This window comes from Hypanus sabinus, chromosome 11, assembly GCF_030144855.1.
Source record: "Hypanus sabinus isolate sHypSab1 chromosome 11, sHypSab1.hap1, whole genome shotgun sequence".
Classification (NCBI taxonomy): domain Eukaryota; kingdom Metazoa; phylum Chordata; class Chondrichthyes; order Myliobatiformes; family Dasyatidae; genus Hypanus; species Hypanus sabinus.
Window position 1 is genome coordinate 52216790 of NC_082716.1, and position 22750 is coordinate 52239539.

Here is a 22750-nt window from a genome sequence, read left to right on the forward strand (position 1 = left end):
AGAAAGTGGCTAACAAAACACACAATGCAGGTCTTTATCAGGAGAGTGTAAAAGCAGGCAAACAATTTTCTCTTGTTTGTGCCATTATGAAACACTGGTTCAGCCTTAACAGTTGTGTTCAGTTGTGGTCATCTCATTATAGGAAGTATATGGGGACATTTGAATGGGACCAGAAAAGTTTTATGAACATAGTTCCTTCATGAGATAATGCAGTTGCAAGGATAGATTACAGGATCTGAGACAGTTTTCTATCAAGAAAAGGGAGATTTTGATAGAATATGAAGATAAATATCTTGTCAAAGTGGTTGGAGGGAGTCTCTGTCCATTGGTGGATGGATCTATGGCTGGAATCACAGCTACAAAGCATAGGGGAATAGAAATGATAATGGCATGAGGAATAACTTCTTAAACTGTGTGTGGCTGGAATCTGGAATGCACTGCCTGCAAATGTGGTGGAGACAGGTTCTACCAGGGCATTCAAGAGGAAATTGGATAAACCAACATGCAAGAAACTTTGGTAAGGCTGTGAGGAGAAAGGGCCAGAATGAACATTTGAATTAAATGCATTGGTTAACTGGGGAGCCAATGGAAAAGGTGGGTTGCATGGCCTCTTTCTGTACCATTATTTTCTATGATCCTATGACACTTTAAGAAGTGAAAACTGAACTGTATGTTTTTCTCCAGTAAGGAGAAGACAGAAGTGACCAGCTTGTTGTCTTTAAGGTTGTTTTGTCAAGAAATGAATATGATATATTTTTGAAAATTTGGCTCCCATACTTACAAAAGATAGGATTAAATACATAGGTCCTTTGAAGATAAAATTATAGTAATTGGGGAAAGTAAAAAATAAATATCAAAATTATTTTGAACTCCATGAGGCATGTGGGGATCCTCCGATAACTAGGCAATCTTTTTTCTTTCTTTAGATAAGGGTTAAGGGGGGAGAGTTAAGGGGAGAGGGGAGGGTTAATATTATCTTTCTTACTATTTTACTTTTACATTTATTCTTTGTAATTTTGAAAATTCAATAAATAAATATTAAAAAAAAGAAACACTCAGCACTTGCAAGCTGCCAAATTATAAAGGCCTAGAACTTAGTCATCACCTCTATAGGTTTGTTGAATGCAGTAAATCAATAAAATACTCTGTTGTGAGCTAACTTTAAGGAAATTGAGTAAAGGAGATGGGATGTTATGTTGAAGTCGTTAAAGACATTGGTGAACCCTAATTTGGAATATTGTGTGCAGTTTTGGTCAGCCACCTACAATAAAGTTGTAAATAAGTTTGAAAAGATACAGAAAACATTTACAAGAATGTTGCCAGGTCTGGAGGACCAGAGTCATAAAGAAAAATTGAATAGGTTTGTATGTTATTCCTTAGAACGTAAATGATTGAGAGGAGATTTGATAGAGGTATACAAAATTAAGAGGGGTATAGGCAGGATAAATGCAAGCAAGCTTTTTCCAATGATGTTGGGTGGGACTACAACCAGATGTCTTGGGTTAAGGGTGAATGGCAGGACATTTAAAGGGAACATGAGGGGAGACCTCTTCACTCAGAGGGTTGTGAGAGTGTGGGATGAGCTACCAGCACAAGTGCTGCATGTGAGCATGGTTTCAATGTTTAAGCGAAGTTTGGATAGGTACATGGATAGTAGAGGGATGGAGAGCTATGGTCCCAGTGCAGGTTAATGGGAGGAGACAACTTAAATGGTTTTGGCATGGACTAGATAGGATGAAGGGCCTATTTCTGTGCTTTACTTTTCTACAACTCTATAAATCAACAAATGTACTGTATGTTTACCCAACAAGTGAGTTTTCTTTTGCTTGATTCACTGTGGCTTGAGGCATCACAAGACAGAGAGAGGCCCAGTGGTGGTAGGTAGGTGGGGGATAGCTCATAAACTGAAGGGTCAAGGGATGTGATGCATCATGAAACTCTGGACCCATAAATCCTGTTTTGGTTTGTCCTCCCAAAGTGCAAGAGCTCATACACGTCTGCATTAAATTACATGTGCTGTTTGTGTAGCCTAATTTTTCCAGCTTGTCCATATCCCGCTGCAAGGTTTGATGGTCTTCCTAGCTGTCCACTACACCTCCAATCTTGGTGTCATCCACAGATTTGCTGATCCAGTTTACCACATTATTATCCCGATTGTTGCAATAGATGACAAACAACAACAGACCCCACACTGATCCCTGCAGCACACCTGTATTCACAGGCCTCCAATCAGAGAGGGAGCCATCTATTACCACTCTCTGGCTTCTCCCACAAAGCCAATGTCTCATCCAATTTACTACCTCCTCTTGAATGCCCGGTAACTGAAACTTTTTGACCACCCTTCCATGCGGACCTTGTTAAATGTCCTGTTCAAAGTCCTTGCAGACAACTTCTCTTGCCTTGTGTTCATCAACTTTCCTGGTAACATCCTCAAAAAATTTACAAGATTTTCTTTATTACTTCTTTGCCATTTTTTTTCACTGTAATAATGAACACTGTTTGGATCCTTCTCAGTGGCAACCCCACCTCCATTTCATCATTGGCCAGCAGATCACATTGAAATATGGGATTAGTCAGATCCAGTGGTCCATTTTTGAAAGTCACTTGTGCTATAAATAAAGAAATGTAAATTCTGCCTGCTGACATCACTAGTTGAAATGGAGTTACGTTGTTGAAAACAGAGGAAGCAATTTTCCAAATTGATCTTTCAAGCTGTTTTTAGTTTAAACTAGAAAATTTCAATTCCTCATGAGAGTACGGCTGCTTTTTAAGGGAAAGCTGAATGAGCAAAAAGGAGAGGATACTGTTTGTGTTAGGTGCAGAGAGTTCGGGAGAATTTTGAGTGGTGTACTTACACTAATGCAGACCAACAAGGCTTAAGGCAGTCCATTCAGTCTAACAAGTGTATCTTCCCCTTGACCAATTTAGAACCCCACATCCCCCTCCAGTTCCAGTAATGATGATCCAGATATTGGGATGGTATAGTGGCAGTCCAGATACAATATTACAGATGTTCAGAAAGGAGCATTTAGAGCTAAGAAGATTGGTGCCATCGTGTTTTTGGCAAGAATCCTGTTAACCTAACTGAAGGGTGTCAATGTCTCTGGAGATCTATCCTGGGCCCAATATGTTGGTGCGATTATGAAGAAGGCATGACAGTGGCTATATTTCATTGGGAGATTTGGTAAATTTGTACAGATGTAATATGGAGATCATTCGGACTGGTTGCCTCATTGCAGAGGACTGGAAAAAGCTGCAGAGGGTTATAAACTCAGCCAGCTCATTCATGGGCACCAGCCCTCCCAGCTCCAAGGAAAGCGAACCCCCATGGAAAAATTTAGTGTTATTCAACCCTTTTTCCATCAAGCAGCATAATTATGTCAGCAAATGTACCTTTGTCCAGGTCTAATCTGGCACCGGTTAAGCATGGTGGTTAGTACAACACTTTACGGTACCAGCAACCCCCATTCTATTCCAGCCACTGTCTGTAAAAAGTTTGTACGTTCTCCCTGTGGACTGCATGTATTTCCTCTGCGTGCTCTAGTCCCCTCCCACAGTCCAAAGGTATACTGGTTGGTAGATTAATTGGTCATTGTAATTGGAGATTTGACTAGGGTTGAATCGGGAGTTGTTGGGTAGCACAGCTTGAAGGGTTGGAAGGGCCCATTCCACATTCCATTCCAATAAATCAACGTTTCCTGTAAGCCAGCTCCTAGCGGTATGAACTCTAATAGCTTCTTTACTTGAATCCAATTGTGGAGTTTAGATTTGAATCGTTCATAGATTGTTGCTAACTATTTTAGGACTTTCATATATGCGCGGGTAAAATCTAGAGTTTTTCCACAACCTGCGCTCAAATGTATCTTAAAATCTAAACTACCTTAGCAAAAGCATGTTCATATTTTCAAGCAGTGTCAATTGTAATGGGTTATGTAGAAGTAACTTTAACAGATTGAGGTAACATAATATTGTTTGTACTTTTTTTCAAAATTTTTGTAGTTTGAGGTTTTTTTTAACTGTTGACAACAATAGTTACTTTTATTGTTTGTTTTGGCATTCTCAGTATATTTGACAAATCAATGATGTGCAGAAGCAGTATAAACCTAGTACAGGTCGACCTTCTATAATCCGGCACCACTGGGACCTGAGGAGTGCCAGATTAGTGAAAATGCCGAATTGCTGAAGGATCACATTAAGCAATAGCTAATCGCCTCATCATACCTTTAAATCAGTACAAGTTAGATAATAATGAAACAGAAATACTAAATGAATAGCAAGTGAAATTTTAATAAATATACTGTACAGTCACAGATAAAATAAAAGGTACAGGTAAATGGACAGGAATTAACTTATACAGAACAGTTGATCACTACCACTTCTAAAGTGAGACGTTTAATATACCTTCAGGCAAAGTTACATGTCTGCAAGTGTGGGGTTGTCAGGATCATCAACATCTTCATCTTGGAAAATGAGTGAAGCATCAGGAACTGGTGCTGAAACTAGCACAACAGTTTCTTCAAAAACTGCTGATGATGGTGGCAGCACGTCTGGGTGAGCAGAAGCAAAAGTTGGAGACAAGAGGTCTTCTATACGCCACATTTCACGCGACCGCCAGGCAGCCAGGGATTCGGTGCTGGGCTCTTCCCTCTTCACTTAAAGTTACTGAGGGAATCCTTGTTAGTTTCTTTTCCTCCGCTTAGTAGTATGCTTAAATTCAATGGGTTGCCACGTCTGACTGAGGTCATAGACAGAAGAGAACGAAGCACCAGCTGGGCGATGCCGGAGGGCAGTCCACAACTGCCAGCAGGCAGGCGAGAAGGTGGACCGATCCAGCGTGAGCCAGCTCCCCTGCCGCTGGCAGGGGAGATGGCTCAGTGCCGGGCTGCCGCACTGATGCACCATCAATAACTCACACTGAGACGTAAGGCGAGATATCGGCTTTTATTGACTGGAAGAAGGAACCAGGAGTGAGTGTCCATCACACTATGTCCTGGAGACTGAGGCCGAGCGTCAGGCCTCAGATCGGCTTTATACAGGGGCCTGTGGGAGGAGCCACAGGAGCAGTCAGCAGGGGGCGTGTCCCGACAGGCACATAGTTCACCACACGCACCTTATGCAAATGATATTAATAAATGCAGGAAAACAAGCAGGAATCGCCTGTCTGTGTTTACAAGAGCTCACTAACACAAGAACAGATCTAACGCAACCAAAATAAGGCACAGCAGATTGGTATGGTGGCCCGGAAAATTTGAAATTACAGTTGCGCAGAAAATTTGAATCAGTGCCGAATTATCGAAGGAACTGGGTTACAGGAAGTCGGATTAGTGAAGGTCGACCTGTACAATGCTTATAATAATAGATTGTTTCACCAAAAATTTTATTTTGGCCTTTGGTACTTACTTTGTTCAAAACTCGTTCAGCTATAGATTGAGATCAACTTTGACCAAGGGATTTTCAAATTGTCTAATTAAAACTCAGAACATTAGAGGCTTTCACTTAATACCACTTGAAGTTGTCCAATTAGATGTTAATTGTTAGTGCTTTTTATAAACTCTCCAACAGATGCAAGGCAGCCCATCACCTTCCTCAGTTATTTCTCCTTTCCTTAAAACGTGTTAATGTTCTTTTCCCCTTTTGTTTTACCTTTCTCATCTTTCCCCACTTCTTTCTCGCTTATCTATGACTCTATAAGTCCTGCAAAGATCAGTTTTCTTTTCTGTAAATCAAACATTGGTTAATATTTAGTTCTTTGTAGAAATGCTTAACTATTGTTTAGATCATTAATTAAGTAACCAGTCCTTATTTCATCAGCTTTGGCAGTGAGTCTATTTATTCTTCATGGAATTTGTGGCTGCTGCCAAGGCCTGTGTGTATTGTGATCTTAATTTACCCTTGTAAAGGTGGAAGTGAATTGTGCCATTCACCAATATGGTTTTGTGCTTTGAAGTTTTTTTTATTGCTGATGGGAATGAAATTCCAGCATGTGGACTCTGCCATGATATTTGTTTTTTTTTAAATTACCGGCCTACAATTTCGCTTTGGAAATGATTTTAAACTTGCAAATTAATCTGATAGTAAAACAACACTATCATAGAACAACTTTTTCTGTGGCCTAGAGTTGTGGAAGCCAATTGAAACACTCCAATTGCTGCACAATTTATGATTATACAAATCAGGAGGTTACCTGATAAAATTATGCGAGTTTCCCTGTCAGCTGCTACCCGTCAGTAGAGGAAGCATTCTAATTAGTGTTAATTTCTAATTTTACTGAAAGTGTTTGTTTACAATAAATGATTTTCTACGAATAGACTCTTCTCAGGCTTCTGGCTGGCTACGTGTCAATAATAACTGATGTTACGATGATAAACTCTGCCATTTTCTTCAGGAATGAAGGTGGCTGAATTTGTCATTGAAACTTCAGTTGTAATCGATACCTGTACCCAGCAGGAAGCTTGAGAAGAGTTAATGCCAGGAAAGCACTAGATTATTTTTTTTAAATGATTTTCTGTTTGAGGCCCTTTTGTTTTCTCTAAAGAAAGGTAACCATTGTCTTTCCTTTTTCCAGAAAAATAGAACTGACTTTCAAGCTCTTCGAGCTAAATTTCAGGAGCATGATGTCAGAAGAAACAAACCCAATGGTAACTTAAAAGTAGCAGAGTCTGAGAGTTCTCGGGCACCTGAAACAACAGCACTTTCTGGTTCTGAAACTGAACTAAATATAACCAAGAGTAACAATGTTGAAACAGTTCGTCCTCACAATGCTGCCATTCAACAGTCCGGTGCAAAATCTCGTGCTTCTCCTGAAGATCTTACCAACTCCAGTCAGACATCAGTAGATATTCAAGCATCAGAATTCAGAATGTTTGAAGATAATCAAGGAAGTAACCAAGACAGCAAACTCGCATTTAAGGAAAAAATAAGTACTTGGGAGAATTCTTCATGTTGTGATACAGAAGCTGGCACACCGAGTCAGAAGTTAAAATGCAGTACACTCCCTCCTGCATTAGTAAACTTGAGACCAAAAGCTTTGCCTGAAACTCCTTACAAGGTCACTTACCTTAGAAGAGGCAATCAAACAATGGGTCCAAGGGAGAAGATATCTGGTGTCAAGAATGGCAGAACACTCCAGTTTGAGGAGCCAACTTCAGTGATTCATAGCTGTGAAGATTCTCAAGTAGCTATTAATTCTAAACTATCTGTCCCATTTTCAGAACCAGAAATCGATCTTTCTACTCCTCAATATGAACAAAAAAGATTCAAACCAGATAATGTTCTCGAATCAGGGTCTTGGGACCTATTGAGATTGGATAACTGTGAGAGATCAAAACTCTCGGATGATAAAAGGGGACAAAATGTCACGGGGAGAGAGCATCAGCATAAATCCATGCGGATCCAGGAACTGCCATCCCTTGAAGTATTGGGACCTCCTCCTGCGAAGCCACCCAGACCATTCACAATGGATCTCAGTATATTAGAGAACATAAGAATGGACAGTTGTTGTCCACGGGAATGTAAGTTCCGCTTTTCTTTTCCACAATTAATAACATTCAAATTTTTCTTGTGCTGTGAAGATCTAATTACTAAATGTTGAATCTCTTCAAACAATTGTTCATGTTCAGTTAATTTTCATTGATGCATTGTGTACGATTGTAACTTGTTACGAGACTGCTCAGTATGGCCTACTGGATAGAACTTGATTACTCTTAAATGTTGAGTATGTCCTAAGTGACCCCCCCCCCCCCCCAGTTGTCATTTCAAAAATTCTAAGTGCTCTTATCGAAGAATATGTAAGTTATCCAACCTTGAGATTTGTTTGCTGACAGGCAGCTGCAAAACAAGAAACCTGAAAGAACCCAATTAAAGAAACAGACATCTCACAATGTGCATAGAAAGAGAAAAAAAACGCAAATCACGCAAAGAATAGAAGCAAGGAACAGCATTCCAAACCAAATTGAGTCCTTGGATCCAAATCCCCGGAGCAGCTCAAAGTAGGCCCAAAGCCTCAATATTCAGTTTGTCATATTAGTGGGGCAAATCACCACTTTTATCTATTCTGGACATTGGATTCTGCTAATTCATTAAAATTATTTTATAGAAATATTTTGAAAAGCATGTAGATAGGAATTTTAAAACGAAGCATTAAAATTGCATAACACTTTGATATGTCTTTTGTTTTCCTTTTTAAAGAAAACTCTTCTCAACTGAAACGACAACTTTTGAAGCCGGTTAACATTTTGGGCAGTAGGTGTAGCGTCTTCATCCTGAAGCAACTGGTTCTCTTACCCAGAATGCTCCCTGACAAACTGGGTGTCCCCAGCATTTTCTATTTTGATAGTGGGTTTTCACTATTTATAGTCTTTTCATTAACTGCTCCTGAAAACCAGAGTTATGGGCCATAGTTTTGCTCAGAGGTATCAGCTCATTTAAATTACAGGTTGAGGCTTTGCATTCTACATGCTTACAATGTCCAGTCAGCTAGAGATTGTCTTAGTCTTCCTTTTTGCAATTACATCTCTTCAATTGGCTAAATGTTTGAAAGCTTTATTGAAATAAAATCTATAACCTGATTGAAAAGTAAATTTTACTTGTGAGTCAGAGGCTGAGAAATGGATTATTTTCTGGTTTCCTAAGATTCAGAAACCAGGGAAAGAACTGAGCCCAGGTTCTATTTATGTCAATTGTAAGCTGAATACACAATATAAATCTGCGTGCCAGGATTCAGATGTTTCAAAAAGGACAGGGAGGGAGGCAAAAGAGTTGGGGGCTTTGCATTGTTGATGAGATATAGTGTCATGGCTATAGAAAAGGAGGAAGACATGGAAGGGTTGACTACGGAGTCTCTGTGGGTGGAGGTTAGGAACAGGAAGGGTCAATAACTCTGTGTGTTTTTTATAGACCCCCCCCCCCCCCACCAATAGTAACAGGGACATCGAGGAGCAGATAGGGAGACAGATTCTGGAAAGGGGTAATAATAGCAGGGTTGTTGTGGCGGGACATTTTAATTTTCCAAATATTGATTGGCATCTCCCTAGAGTGAGGGATTTAGATAGGGTGGAGTTTGTTAGATATGTTCAAGAAGGTTTCTAGACACAATATGTAGATAAGCCTACAAGAGGAGAAGCTGTATTTGATCTGGTATTGGGACATGAACCTGGTCAGGAGTCAGATCTCTCAGTGAGAGAGCATTTTGAAAACAATGATCACAATTCTATCTCCTTTACTATGGCAATGGAGAGAGATAGGAACAGACAAATTAGGAAAGCATTTAATTGGAGTAAGGGGAAATATAAGGCTATCAGGCGGGAGCTTGGAAGCATAAATTGGGAACAGATGTTCTCAGGGAAATGTACGGAAGAAATGTGGCAAATGTTCGGGGATATTTACATGGAGTTCTGCGTAGGTACATTCCAATGAGGCAGAAAAGATTATAGGGTACAAGATCCGTGGTGTACAAATGCTGTTGTAAATCTAGTCAAGAAGAAAAGAAGAGCTTATGAAAGGTTCAAAAAGCTAGGTAATGATAGAGATCAAGAAGATTGTAAAGCTAGCAGGAAGGAGCTTAAGAAAGAAATTAAGAGAGCCAGAAGGGGCCATGAGAAGGCCTTGGTGGACAGGATTAGGGAAAGCCCCGAGGCATTCTACAAGTACGTGAAGAGCAAAAGGATAAGGTGTGAGAGAATAGGACCAATCAAGTGTGACAGTGGAAAGGTATGTTTGGAACTGTACTTTGATTCAGTATTCACTATGGAAAAGGATCTTGGCATTTGTAGGGAAGACTTGCAGCAGACTGAAAAGCTTGAGCATGTAGATATCAAGAAAGAGGATGTGCTGGAGCTTTTGGAAAGCATCAAGTTGGATAAGTCACTGGGATCGGATGAGGTGTATCCCAGGCTACTGTGGGAGATTGCTGAGCCTCTGGAGATGATCTTTGCATCATCAATGGGATGGGAGAGGTTCCGGAGGATTGGAGGGTTGCAGATGTTGTTCTATTATTCAAAAAAGGGTGTAGAGATAGTCCAGGAAATTATAGGCCAATAAGTCCTACTTCAGTGGTTGGTAAGTTGATGGAGAAGATCCTGAGAGACAAGATTTATGAACATTTGGAGAGGCATAATATGATTTAAGAGTAGTCAGCATGGCTTTATCAAAGGCAGGTCGTGCCTTATGAGCCTGACTGAATTTTTTGAGGATGTGACTGAATACATTGATGAAGGTCGAGTAGTAGATGCAGTGTATATGGATTTCAGCAAGACATTTGATAAGGTACCCCATGCAAGGCTTATTGAGAAAGTAAGGAGACATGGGATCCAAGGGAACATTGCTTTGAGGATCCAGAACTGGCTTGCACACAGAAGGCAAAGAATATTTGTAGATGGGTCATATTCTGCATGGAGGTCAGTCACCAGTGGTGTGACTGAGGGATCCCTTCTCTTTGTGATTTTTATAAATGACCTGGATGAGGAAGTGGCGAGATGGGTTAATAAATTTGCTGATGACACAAAGTTTGGGGGTGTTGTGGATAGTGTGGAAAACTATTAGAAGTTGCAGCGGGACATTGATAGGGTACAAAACTGGGCTGAGATGTGGGAGATGAAGTTCAACCCAGATAAGTGTGAGGTGGTTCATTTTGGTAGGTCAAATGTGATGGCAGAATATAGCACTAATGATAAGTTCTTGGCAATGTGGAGGATCAGAGGGATCTTGGGGTTCGAGTCCACAGGACACTCAAAGCTGCTGCGCAGGTTGACTCTCTGGTTAAGAAAGCGTACAGTGCATTGGCCTTCATAAGTTGTGGGATTGAGTGTAGGAGCCATAATATCGCAGCTATACAGGACCCTGGTCAGACCCCGCTTGGAGTACTGTGCTCAGTTCTGGTCACCTCACTACAGGAAGGATATGGAAACCATAGAAAGGGTGCAGAGGAGATTTACAAGGATGTTGCCTGGATTGGGGAGCATGCCTTATGAGAATAGACTGAGTGAACTCGGCCTTTTTTCTTTGTAGCAACGAAGGATGAAGGGTGACCTGATAGAGATGTATAAGATGATGAGAGGCATTGATTGTGTGGATAGTCAGAGCCTTTTTCTCAGGGCTGAAATGGCTAGCACGAGAGGGCACAGTTTTAACGTGCTTGGAAGTAGGTACAGAGGAGATGCCAGGGGTAAGTTTTTTATGAAGAGAGTGGTGAGTGCGTGGAATTAGCTGCCAGCGATGTTGGTGGAGGCAGACACAATAGGGTCTGTTAAGAGACTCCTGGACAGGTATATGGAGCTCAGAAAGATAGTGGGCTGTGGGTAACCCTAGGTAATTTCTCAGGTAAGGACATGTTCGGCAAAGCTTTGTGGGCTGAAGAGCCTGTATTGTGCTGTAGGTTTTCTATGTTCTAAATTTGATTTTTTTTTGTGTGAAATGGAAGGCTGCTGTTTCTCATTTTAAATTTATTCTTAAAATGTTATTTTTAAATTTTGAGGACAAAAAAAGATCCATTTAGGACAATGATGGGAAGTTGGGTGTTGATTGTAGGGGAAATAATAGGAGGGAACAGGTGAAATAATGATGGAATTGACGAATGGAGGGGTTTATATAAAGGAAAGAGTGTGTTTCGACGGTACAATGGGAATTGATTGAGGCTGATTCAAGATTACTAAATCACACCCACACATGCCAGTACAGTTTTATTCTTTTTCAGATATGCTTTCATTATTATTCTTGCAGTTCATTTCACAGACTGTGGAATTTAAAATGGTGATGACATATAATTATCACATTACTTGAAACTTAATCAAACTTAGTGGATTTACAGAGAAAAAAAATCAGTTGTTACTTTAATGAAAAGTCTTAATCCTGCACAATCTTGGGCACTAAGCAGGCATGAACCTGGTTAATATTTGAGTGGAAAGAGTACCTGAAAATGTTCAAGCATAGTTGACCAGAGAAGAAATGGCTGTCCGCAGGCTATTCCATCCGATGCTTTCAGGTATCTTAACAGTTCCAGTGGCCCTGGGATCTACTTGGGCTTGGAATTCTGTGTTACAAATAGTACTTACTTCCTTTAGTTATTCTTCACTGTGTTTCAGAAGCTAATGACCAATATATCAATATCTTCCTGTTATGTTGGCTGTTGACTGTTGCAACAATGTGGCTGGAAAACTCACGTTGTAAATCTTTGACAGCCTCTAGGGATAATGACGCATCTACATCACCCAAAACACAGCCAGAAAAAGAAGACAGTCTAAGCACTGAAAGGTAAAACAGGTGTTTTTATGGCTTGAACTATTGAACAAAAAATGGCAAATCGTCTGTTTGTATACCTTGTATTTCAAAAGTAGTCTTGCAGTATAAACTGTAAAGTATTCCAGTAAAAGTAAAATTATCTTGCTCCTCTAATCTTTAAGCATTGAAAAGATTTTTAAACTAGATTTGTCAACAAAATAGCCACTAAGATGGTTAAAATGACATTTAAGTTTCATCTCTTGGATTCAATTGCTGTACCTGTGTCCTACTGCCTCTGTTTTAACCAATTTTCAGAAACCTCAAGTATTTAATCTCAAACATGGCACCTGCCAGGGATGCCCCTAAGTCCCTTTCTCTTTGATTTGGCTATGGAACCTCTGGCGATAGCATTTCGAAACTGCCCTGAATTGACTGGGATTTGGAGAGGGGGTGTTGAGCATAAAGTTTCTCTCTATGCTGATGACTTATTACTCTTTCTCTCAAATCCGTCTACATCCTTACCTCTAATGTTTTCACTTCTTGACCAGTTTAGCCAGATCTCTGGCTATAAACTTAATTTACATAAGAGTGAACTTCTCCCAATTAATAAGAAGCACAAGAACTAACATTTTGTGATCTTCCTTTTAAAGTAGTCCATAATCAATTTACTTATCTTGGAATTACAGTCACAAGGAAGTTTAAAGATCTCTTTAGTGAAAATTTTGCCAATCTTTCATATGTTATAAAACAGAGTCTGGTACAATGGTCACCTCTATCTATGTCTTTGGTAGGTCGTATTAATGTTGTTAAAATGTATGTTCTCCCCAAATTTTTATACCTATTTCAATCTATCCCAATTTTTATTCCTAAATCTTTTTTTGATTCCTTAGACTCTATTATTTTGTCATATCTGTGGCAGAATAAGCGCCCTAGAATTAATAAAATCCATCTCCAAAAATCCAAAAAAGAGGGTGGCATGGCTTTACCTAACTTTCGTTTATATTATTGGGCAGCTAATATATGTTGTGCTACCTTCTGGTTTTTCTTCCATGGCCAACCCGAGTGCCCTAACTGGGTGGCGATGGAGTTGAGCTCCACTAAAGAATTATCTACCTCTGCACTCCCTGGCTCTGCACTCCCTAGTAGTCTGCCCAGATCAATAGCTAATCCTCTTGTTAGACACACTTTGTGTATATGGGCTCAGATCAGGAAATGCTGTGGTTTCCAGGGGTTTTCCGTTTCCAGCCCTGTTGCTCATAATGACCTTTTTTTTTACCTACTACATACGATTCAGCATTCCAGGTTTGGTATAGGAAGGGCATTAGACATTTTGAAGATCTTTTCATTGATAATCGCTTCACTTCTTTTCAGCAGCTCTCTGTTAAGTTCAATCTGCCCAATGCTCATTTTTTCAGATATCTCCAAATCCGACACTTTATTGCTCCTTTAATTCCTAACTTTCCTGAAATGCCTGCGAAAAATGCTATTTCTATTTCTTATTTCTTTCCATGAATCCACTAGGTAAAGGCTTAATATCAATCATCCGAGATAAACTAGCAGCCTTACGACGGGCCCCCATGGATAAAATCAAAATGACCTGGGAGCAGGATTTAAATATCTCCTTATCCGAGGAGAGCTGGGATTCAGTTCTCAAATCAGTTAACTCAACCTCTCTTTGTGCTCGCCACTGCCTTTTACAGTTTAAGATTGTTCATAGAGCCCATATGTCTAAATCTAAACTATCTCGATTCTACCCTAGCGTTAGTCCGCTCTGTGATAAATGCAAGAGGGGCGTGGCCTCTCTCATCCATATGTACTGGCTCTGTCCTAGCTTGGAGAAATTCTGGAAAGATGTCTTCACTACGTTATCATGTATTCTGAATCAGCACCTAGAACCAAACCCCTTAATTGCTCTGTTCGGTTTTTGGGGCGAGACAGATTTATGTCTGGGTCCGACCAAATGCCGAATATTATCCTTTGCCTCTCTCCTGGCTAGACGCTTGATCCTCCTCAGATGGAGAGATGTTGCCCCGCCCACATCCTCAATGGCTTAATGACATCATGGCCTGTTTGGACCTCAAAAAAATTCATTATTCAGTTCTCAATTTGGATCTAAAGTTCCATAACGTCTGGGGACCTTTTATCGAGTACTTTCATAACCTTCCTCTTGACTAGGGTTTTTTTTTCTTTTTGGTCCCTTGCTTTCAGCTCCTTTTTTTTTCTGGTAGAAGGCATTATTACCCTCTGTTGCTGAGTGTATTCACAGTCTGGAGAGTTTGGCTATCCTGACTTATACTCTCTATATTGTGTTGTGGTTGGTCTGGAGTTGCTGTTTTTTTTCTTGTGTTGTGGGGCTTGGGGAGGACACTAAGCTTACTTGTCTTGAATTTGGGTGCTTTTTTCTGTTAAATTTTCTTCCTTTGTAGCATATTGTTATTGTATGCTTAATTTTGCACTGTTTTAATGTTCCTCATTGGGATTTGGGGTTTTTAATTTGTAAAATGTTTTGAAAAACTAATAAAAAAAATTTTTAAAAATGACATTTAAAAATTATTTACTTCTAGTGATGTGCACAATTAATGCCTGAAAAGGTCTTAATCAATAACTGTAAAATGATGCATTTCAGTTTACCAGGATAGTGATCCTTAATTTTTATTCTGAGGAATAATTAGCTGGATTGGCTGGGAGAAGAATAAAAAAATGTTAGTGGTTGGAGTACCTTCCCATATTATTAAGAATCTCATGTGATAAATTGATAAAAGAGATTTGTCTTTGATACATCTGTGAAGATGGACTAATTCAATAGATTATTCCTTTGTCCTTCTCCAGATACTTTTCATTTCGTTATTCAGAGCACTCTATGTTCTGTGCCACTCAGTACAGTTACTCATTGAATTTACATTCAGTGTTTATTAGGACAGGAATTGAACCCAGTGTTGTCTTCTGCTGCTGTAGCCCATCTGCTTCATGATTCAACACACTATGCTTTCAGAGAGGCTCTTCTGCACACCACTCTTGTAACATGTGGTTATTTGAGTTGTTGTTGCCTTCCTATCAGCTTGAATCAGTCTGACCTTCTCATTGACAAGGTGCTTTCAGCACAGCAGTGCTACTCATTGGATTTTTTGTTGTTTCTCACACCATTCTCTGTAAACTCTAGAAACTGTTGTGCATAAAAATCCCAGGAGGTCAGCAGTTTCTGAGATACTGAAATCACCCATCTGGCACCAACATTTATTCCATGGTCTAAGTCAAGTAGATCATATTTCTTCCCCATTCTGATGTTTGGTCTGGACAGCAGCTGAACCTTTTAACCATGTCTGCCACATGATTGGTTGATTAGATATTTCCATTAATGAGTAGCTGTACCTTATAAAGTGGACACAAAGTGTAGTAATGCCACTGAAGTATATAGATTTTCCTACCAACACTGTGTTACCAAGTTCATTCTTAATAAAGAAAATATCCTTTAGAATTAACTGTTGGACTTTATTTTTGGAAGCAATGTGCAAGAAGCAGATAATGAGAAGATGCAACGTCACAGAGAAATAGAGCTGGAGAAGAAATTGAAAAACCAAGCAACCAAAGATAAAGGATTGAACCAAGTTAAGGAATATGAAAATAAAAATCTGAGAGAATTACAGAAAAAATTCAATGTATGTATATGTGAGTTAATAAAATACATGATGGTGCTGAACAGCTTATTGTAGTTTGGATGTAAGCAGACGTAATCATTGTCTTGCTTTCACTTTTAAATGATTTAATGTTGCAGGAATGGTATTTAATTCTATGAATTTAATCCTACTCACAACATTGCATCTCATTATTCAACACAAGTGTATTGGTAAATGAAAAATCGTCAGATGTATAAATAAGAGCATAAATTTTCAAAGGTTTAATTATGAATACTTACCTTCTGCTTATAAATGTTTCCTCAGTGGATATTGGTTTCTGTCCTGGAAACTTGTGGTTTCAAATAAAACTTCAAAAAAAAGGAACAGGGTAGGGCAGGCAAGCCCCCGAGCCTGCATAACTTGATTCCCTTTCTCTCCTGTTTGTGTATGAAAGTCTCCACGTTTTGTTTTCTTTGGCTTTTTATATTCCCACTTGTCATTTCTCCTCTTCCTCAACCCCTGAGTAATGATGTTTAGTGCTCTAGATGGTAGAAAAGCTTATCTGTTAGGATCTCTTAGTTCCTTTTCAATTTCTGATTTTTTTTCCTCTTTCTTTTGGATTCTGATTTCAGTCAAAAATTTAGGAAATATTCTTGACAATTAGTGAAGCTTATCTGCAATCTTGGTGTTTCTATGAGGATTGGATGTAAGTTTCAAAGATTAAGTGATGCACATGCATGAAAATAATACAAGATGGCAGGATTAGTTATGGATTGATCTAGATAAATGAAACCATGGGATTAATTGCCTTCTTAGCTCTAAACTTGCATTGGTCTGTCTTTTTTCCCTATATCTATGCATTAACAGTTGTGTGTTTCTGATGGTTTTATCTTTGTAACTCTGGTATTTAAGCATGTGTACATTTTGGCCTAAAATTTGTGGTTCAGTGAATCCAAAACTTAATACGTTTAAAAGTACAGAGTAGATCTTGTTAATTTGTTTAGAATATACAGTATGCACTAAGAAATCACCAAATACCAGTACAAAGCTTAGTCAACATTGCATTGCTCTGAAATGCTTCAAAACTGATAACAAATTCTTCGTATGCTTCAACTGTTATTATTGTGGTATTTTTGTATTTTGTTATATTACTTGTGTTTAGCTGACAGGTTCAGAGGTTCCAATATATAAAGTCCAAATACAGGAGTATTTAAAAGGCGGGAAATTGAATCTGAAAGTGAAACCTGGTGAAGTGGTGGAAATCATACGAATGGTTGACTGTCCTGCTGGGAAGTGGTTAGCTAAAGCCCAGGATGGGAATTGTACGTGAATCACTCGTTTTTTTTAAAAAATACTAACATTTGTTTACCACATCTTTCTTTTCCATTTTCTGTGGATTTGCTGACTAGAGTATTTCTAGATCATAACAGATGTCACTTTTAAAGTACAATGATTGTGAAGTGATACAAGATTGTAAACTCCTTACAGTCCTAGTCAAAGACATTAAAATCACATGACCATTGAGCATGTCAACAGTTAATCCAGTCCCTGTAAATTCAGATCAAAGATGTTTGACATGAATATGCTTTCAAACTAAGCCAAACAAGTAAGCAAGAAGAAAGGATCTTTCACGAGGAAATCTGCAGATGCTGGAAATTCAAACAACACACACAAAATGCTGGTGGATCACAGCAGGCCAGACGGCATCCATAAAGAGAAGCACTGTCAACGTTTCGGGCCGAGACCCTTCGTCAGGACACACTGTCAACGTTTCAGGCTGAGACCTTTCATCAGGACAAAGGGTCTCAGCCCGAAATGTCGACAGTTCTTCGCCTTATAGATGCTGCCTGGCCTGCTGTGTTCCACCAGCAGAAAGGATCTTTGCTGATTTAGCTCACCTTGGAGAATACCACAGTTAGCCTCTGCATAGCTGCTTTGAAGAAGGAGGGTATCAACCAGGGTTTCCAGCCTGGGCAATAATCAGAAAGTGCAGATGTGTAATTGTCAGGCAAGAGGCATATTTACCTTACGAAAACAAGAAAAAAAATCACATGCTGAAAATATGAAACAAAGACAGAATATGCTGGATAAACAGGTCAGGCAGCATCTGTGGAAGAAGGAACAGGTACTTTTCTAGTCTGTGACTCTTCACCAGTACTGGGGAGAAAGAAGATCCAAGTAAATTTTCAGTGACTTAGTTGTTTTGCAAGTGTTTTTCAGTCTTGCATGAAGAATTGCCACCTGGAGATGGCTAGAATCAATCTGCATGCCAGGATAGACACAAAAACACAATGCGTCAGAGGACAATGTCAGTGAGAATGGAGTGGTATTCATGGGCGAGTTTGTATCAGAATTGCTTTCCTGGAAAATTCAGTGCACAAGAAGGAAAATAATTGGATAAAGTACAAAATAGATCAGAGGGAAATGTTTCTGAGGAAGAACAAATATATACCTTCCCTTATTGAGCTGCAGTGTTGTTGTTCCCTTTGATGTCTGGCCTTGCTGATTAGTTGCTGTTTCAGGTTCCTTAGTTCTTTGCATTGGCTATAAGCATTTTCATATTAACTCATCGAATGCAGAAACCCAATCCCAAAAATCCCTTGGAAAATGTGTTCTATACACCCTCTATTTTTACTGTAAATATATTTTAAATTTTTTTATGAACTTAAATGATGAAATTTTTGATTCAATTCTAAAGTAGCATTAACACTTTATCAATGTTTTCTCAAAGCAGTTTCATCTGGTATGTGTCTTATTTAAAAATTCTACCTCTTTGAGGTTTCCACTCAAAATGTATTTTCTTTTTTCAGATGGCTATATCCAAATTGATGCTGTAAAAATGAATAATGTTGAAATTAAAGAAATTAGTAATAGAATGTCAAAATCTCTACAGATGGTTGAGGAGATATATGATGATGTTGGACTGCCTGATATGCAAGTATAACTTTTTTCAGCTAAATATTTGTGTAGAGAGTTAATCAGTAAATAACATTTTTCGTCACTTAGTTGCATGGGATGTTTTAGTAGAATGGCAACACCACATAATAAGCTTTGTTGGTCTGACATTTCAGTAGCAAATAAAAAGTTATAGGAGGAGAATAGTTCTCAGAAGGAATCTGATGTATTTTTACACTCCGAGAAAAGAGAATTAAAAAGACCTGTTGCTCATCCCATATAGCTGTTAACTGCCTTGCTTCACTGCTTTGCCCTGGTGTAAGTGAATTCAACAGCAACAAATTCAAGAAGGTCATAGGAGAACATAGTCTGTGAACATGTCAAGAAGGTCTATACCATCATGACAAAACAGCCTTCTTGATTGGTATTGCAGTCACTTTGCACAGTGGCTGCAGAATGTACAATCTTTGAAATGGACTGGAGTTACTCACCCAGACTACTTAGATGGCACCTACTAAACTAGTGAACTTGACTCCCAAGAAGGATAAAGGCAGCAGATGCTAGGGAATATCATTGCCTGGTGGTTTCCCAAGCTGCATACCATTATGGCTTAGAAATATATCACGCTAGCTCCCAATCCTGGAGCACCCTCCCCATCAATATTGTGAGAGAACTAATGATGAAGCTACTCTAGCAGTCAAGAATAAATAGGGATAGTCAAGAAATAATGCCATTGACAGCAATGTTCAGATTCAGAAAGATCAATACAAGTTTAGAACACTGACTTATCACACTCCTAATTTGAGTTTTGTAAATTGCGGAAAGCTGTGGGAATTTGGGAGGTGAGTCCTTAATTATAGGATATCCAGTGTCTGAGCTCTTCCTGTTGCTTCAGTAATTGTGCATCCGATCCAGTCAAAAATGAGCCAAAGAATTTTAATGGAGTAAGCTCAATGATGACAGCTCCAATAATTGTTGAGGATATTCTCCATTTTTGGAAATGATCATTGTGTAACATTAATGTTATTTGTCTTCTTATCAATGGAATGGTGTTATGGTGTTTATTGTTTCCCTTTTTATTTTAATAGTTTTGTAATAAGCATTGTACCCTTACTGGTAAGGACTAGTTTGGATAATATGCCCTGCAAGAGTATTTTAGCTCAAAGGCGGTGCCTTTGTATCTTGTTCAAGGAACTAATTGATTTTCAGAAACTATCCAAAAATTCAGGGGTGAGTTTTCTCCGATAGACATGGATGCTTTTGTTTTCAAGTAGATTCTGGTGTTAAGGGAAGTATAACAGCAAATGAGCAGCAGGACACTTCTTCCCAGGGCTGGATTTGCCATTTAGACAATTCTGCGAGGTCAGCACTCTGAGATTCAACATGCTCTCCAAATTTAGCTATGGTCAGTTGGGACTTACAAGCGCTGAGGAGCCTATCAGTGGCAGGGTGCCATTTTTGAGTGAAATTTAAGTACTTCTAGAGGATAGATGCATCCACTCCTCATACAAAGGCCCCTAGTATTGAGGCCTGGGTGCTCCTTCCTTACTGTGGTCCCAGTAACAGCTGCTGGATCCCAAGATGATCATAAAGTTTTCCCCTCTTCATTTGTAGATAACTTTGTCTGTCACAAAGACTTTGAGGCAAGGAACATATTGAGAGGATTTTTATGCAATGGAATCAAAACACCATAGACTTTGTGCTAAGGCCAAAACATTAATTTCTGAATATATGATAAACAGACAATTCTACTTTAATTTCATATGATCTACTGTACAATTACAACAGTGCAATTACTTTAAGGTGATAGCTTCTCCCTTGTGTTAGTTCTTAAGTTCTCAGATGAAGAATATTTCTTTCCTCCTTAGCTTGGATTTATTGGTGCAGGTTCTTTGGACCATTGATACATTAAGTTTATACATCAAATTGTGTAATTAATTAGTTCCATTATTTATTTTGTGGTGGGCAGAGTCCTGATACTGTCAAACATTACTGTAAATATAGTGCCTTTCCTCTAAAATAGTATATTTATAAATCAATATTTTGTTTTCTGAGATTTAAGTTATTAACTTAGTTATAAACTGTAAACATTTAATTGCATTTAGTTAGTTAAATTGCCATAACATGAACATATTTAACTTTTTTTCTCTGCATTTAAAGTAAACTCTGTGAAGAGATTTTGAGACGTGGTTTACAAATCGTATGCTTTATTAACTGGGATAATTTTTTTTACAGGACTACTGAGCATTCTATTAAAATGTTAAATAGCATTGGTAAGTATTTGCCTATCATCGTGTTACGTTGATTTTTCTTGTAAATGATGCTTTATGCTCAATGTTGTTTCATTTTGTATTTTATATCTAGTTTAGGTTTCGTTCATAAGGCACAATGATTTAATAACATAGAATTTAAATAGTATCTTCAACTGTTTTAACTCGTGAATCCCTGATTACCTCATTACGTGATGCTCCCACGTTCTCATAACACATCCATGTGGCAGAAAATTCCTTTTCCCATAAATAACTTGCTCCTTTTGTAAGCTGATGGCAGCTTTCTTATATTTATGATCTTTGCCTGGTCTTGAGTGGGAACATTTTCTACCTGGCCAGTATATTAGACTCCCGAAATTCTCCATTGATACAGTAGCAACCTCCATCTCCAAGAATTATCTATATGATTCTTAAATGTCCAAAAAACACCAGAAATGTACTTAATTATAGTTATCTCTATGGCCTTGTATCTGTGCAGTTTGCCTTTGATTGATCACACAAAAGCCATTTAAGACATTCATTTAAAATTTGTAGAAGAAGAAAAAAGTACAAACTATATAATACATGTTTAAACACAAACTGGATATTTAACCTGAAAATAAATTTTAAAATAAAGGTTGTTCTCTGTAATTTTTCCATTGAGATAGGTCTTCATCACAATTGTTTTGACAGCTTTCTCCTGTGTTAGTACTGGGGAATTAACATATGTTTGTGTCTGCTGTTGGTTTCCCAAGCATTTTTTAATACCATGAATAATTAACCTTCTGGCTTGTACAAATGCTTTGAAATTCTACTTAGATCATTGTTGCTCCTATGTTGCAAGCGTGGAACAACAGCACTCATTGGGGAAAATCATTGGTTTGATTATCTAGCTTTGAAGTGTTTTAGTATAATGTATCCATTCATCATTTGATTTCTGGTTAGGCAAACCCCTTCAAATATTTGCAGATATTTGCCCACAAATATCAAAAATATAGAGCAATCATATTTATAATCATCAGGTTGTAGGATGTGCAAGTTGGTAGGATGGTTATGAAGGCATATGATGTATTGGCTTTCATTAGTTGGGGAACTGAATTCAGGAGCTGTGGGGTAATGTAACTTTATGTAACTCTGGTTAGACCACACTTGAAGCATTGTGTTCAGTTCTGTTTGCCTCATTATAGGAAGGATGTGGAAGTTTTAGAGGGAGGGAGAAAAGTTTTACCACGTTTCTGTCTGGAGTTGAGATGTCTTGTGAGGAAAGGTTGAGTAAGCTATGGCATTTTTCTTTGGAGTGAAGGATGAGAGACTATTTGATAGAAGTGTATAAGATTATGACAGACATAGTTAAGAGTGTTCAACCACTGCCTGTTTCCCAGGGCAACAATGATTACACCAGAGGATATCCATTTAATGTGATTTTAAGGAGGGTATTTTAAGGAAGATGTCAGGTAGTTTTTTTTACACAGAATGTGGTAGGTGCCTGGAACGTGTTGCTAGGGGAGATGGAAGGCTGATACAACAGTGTAATTGAAGAGGCTCTTAGAAAGACATGGATAGAAGAAAGAAATGAAAGGTTATATAGTAGGGAAGGATTAAATTATTGCGAAGTAGGTTTATATTGGTTCGCACAGCTTCATGGCTGAAAGGCCCATACTGTGCTCTTCGATTCTGTGCTCTATGTTCTAACATTCAACTTGCATTTTAATGTAATGTTTTATTTAATGAAATCTTGAGAATTTATATTGAAAAGCTAATGCAATGATTTGTTTTAAA

The 22750-nt window shown here is 38.6% G+C and overlaps 1 protein-coding gene across 1 annotated transcript in view; it reads left to right on the plus strand.

The window, feature by feature from the left end:
* LOC132401583 (FYN-binding protein 2) overlaps positions 1-22750 on the plus strand; it is an 83283-nt gene that overhangs the window by 26219 nt on the left and 34314 nt on the right. The window contains exons 2-7 of the mRNA XM_059983598.1: positions 6566-7511; positions 12174-12246; positions 15716-15869; positions 16990-17149; positions 18638-18761; positions 20958-20995. Of these exons, the coding sequence (XP_059839581.1) occupies positions 6566-7511; positions 12174-12246; positions 15716-15869; positions 16990-17149; positions 18638-18761; positions 20958-20995 (1495 nt within the window). The remainder of the gene's footprint in view (positions 1-6565; positions 7512-12173; positions 12247-15715; positions 15870-16989; positions 17150-18637; positions 18762-20957; positions 20996-22750) is intronic.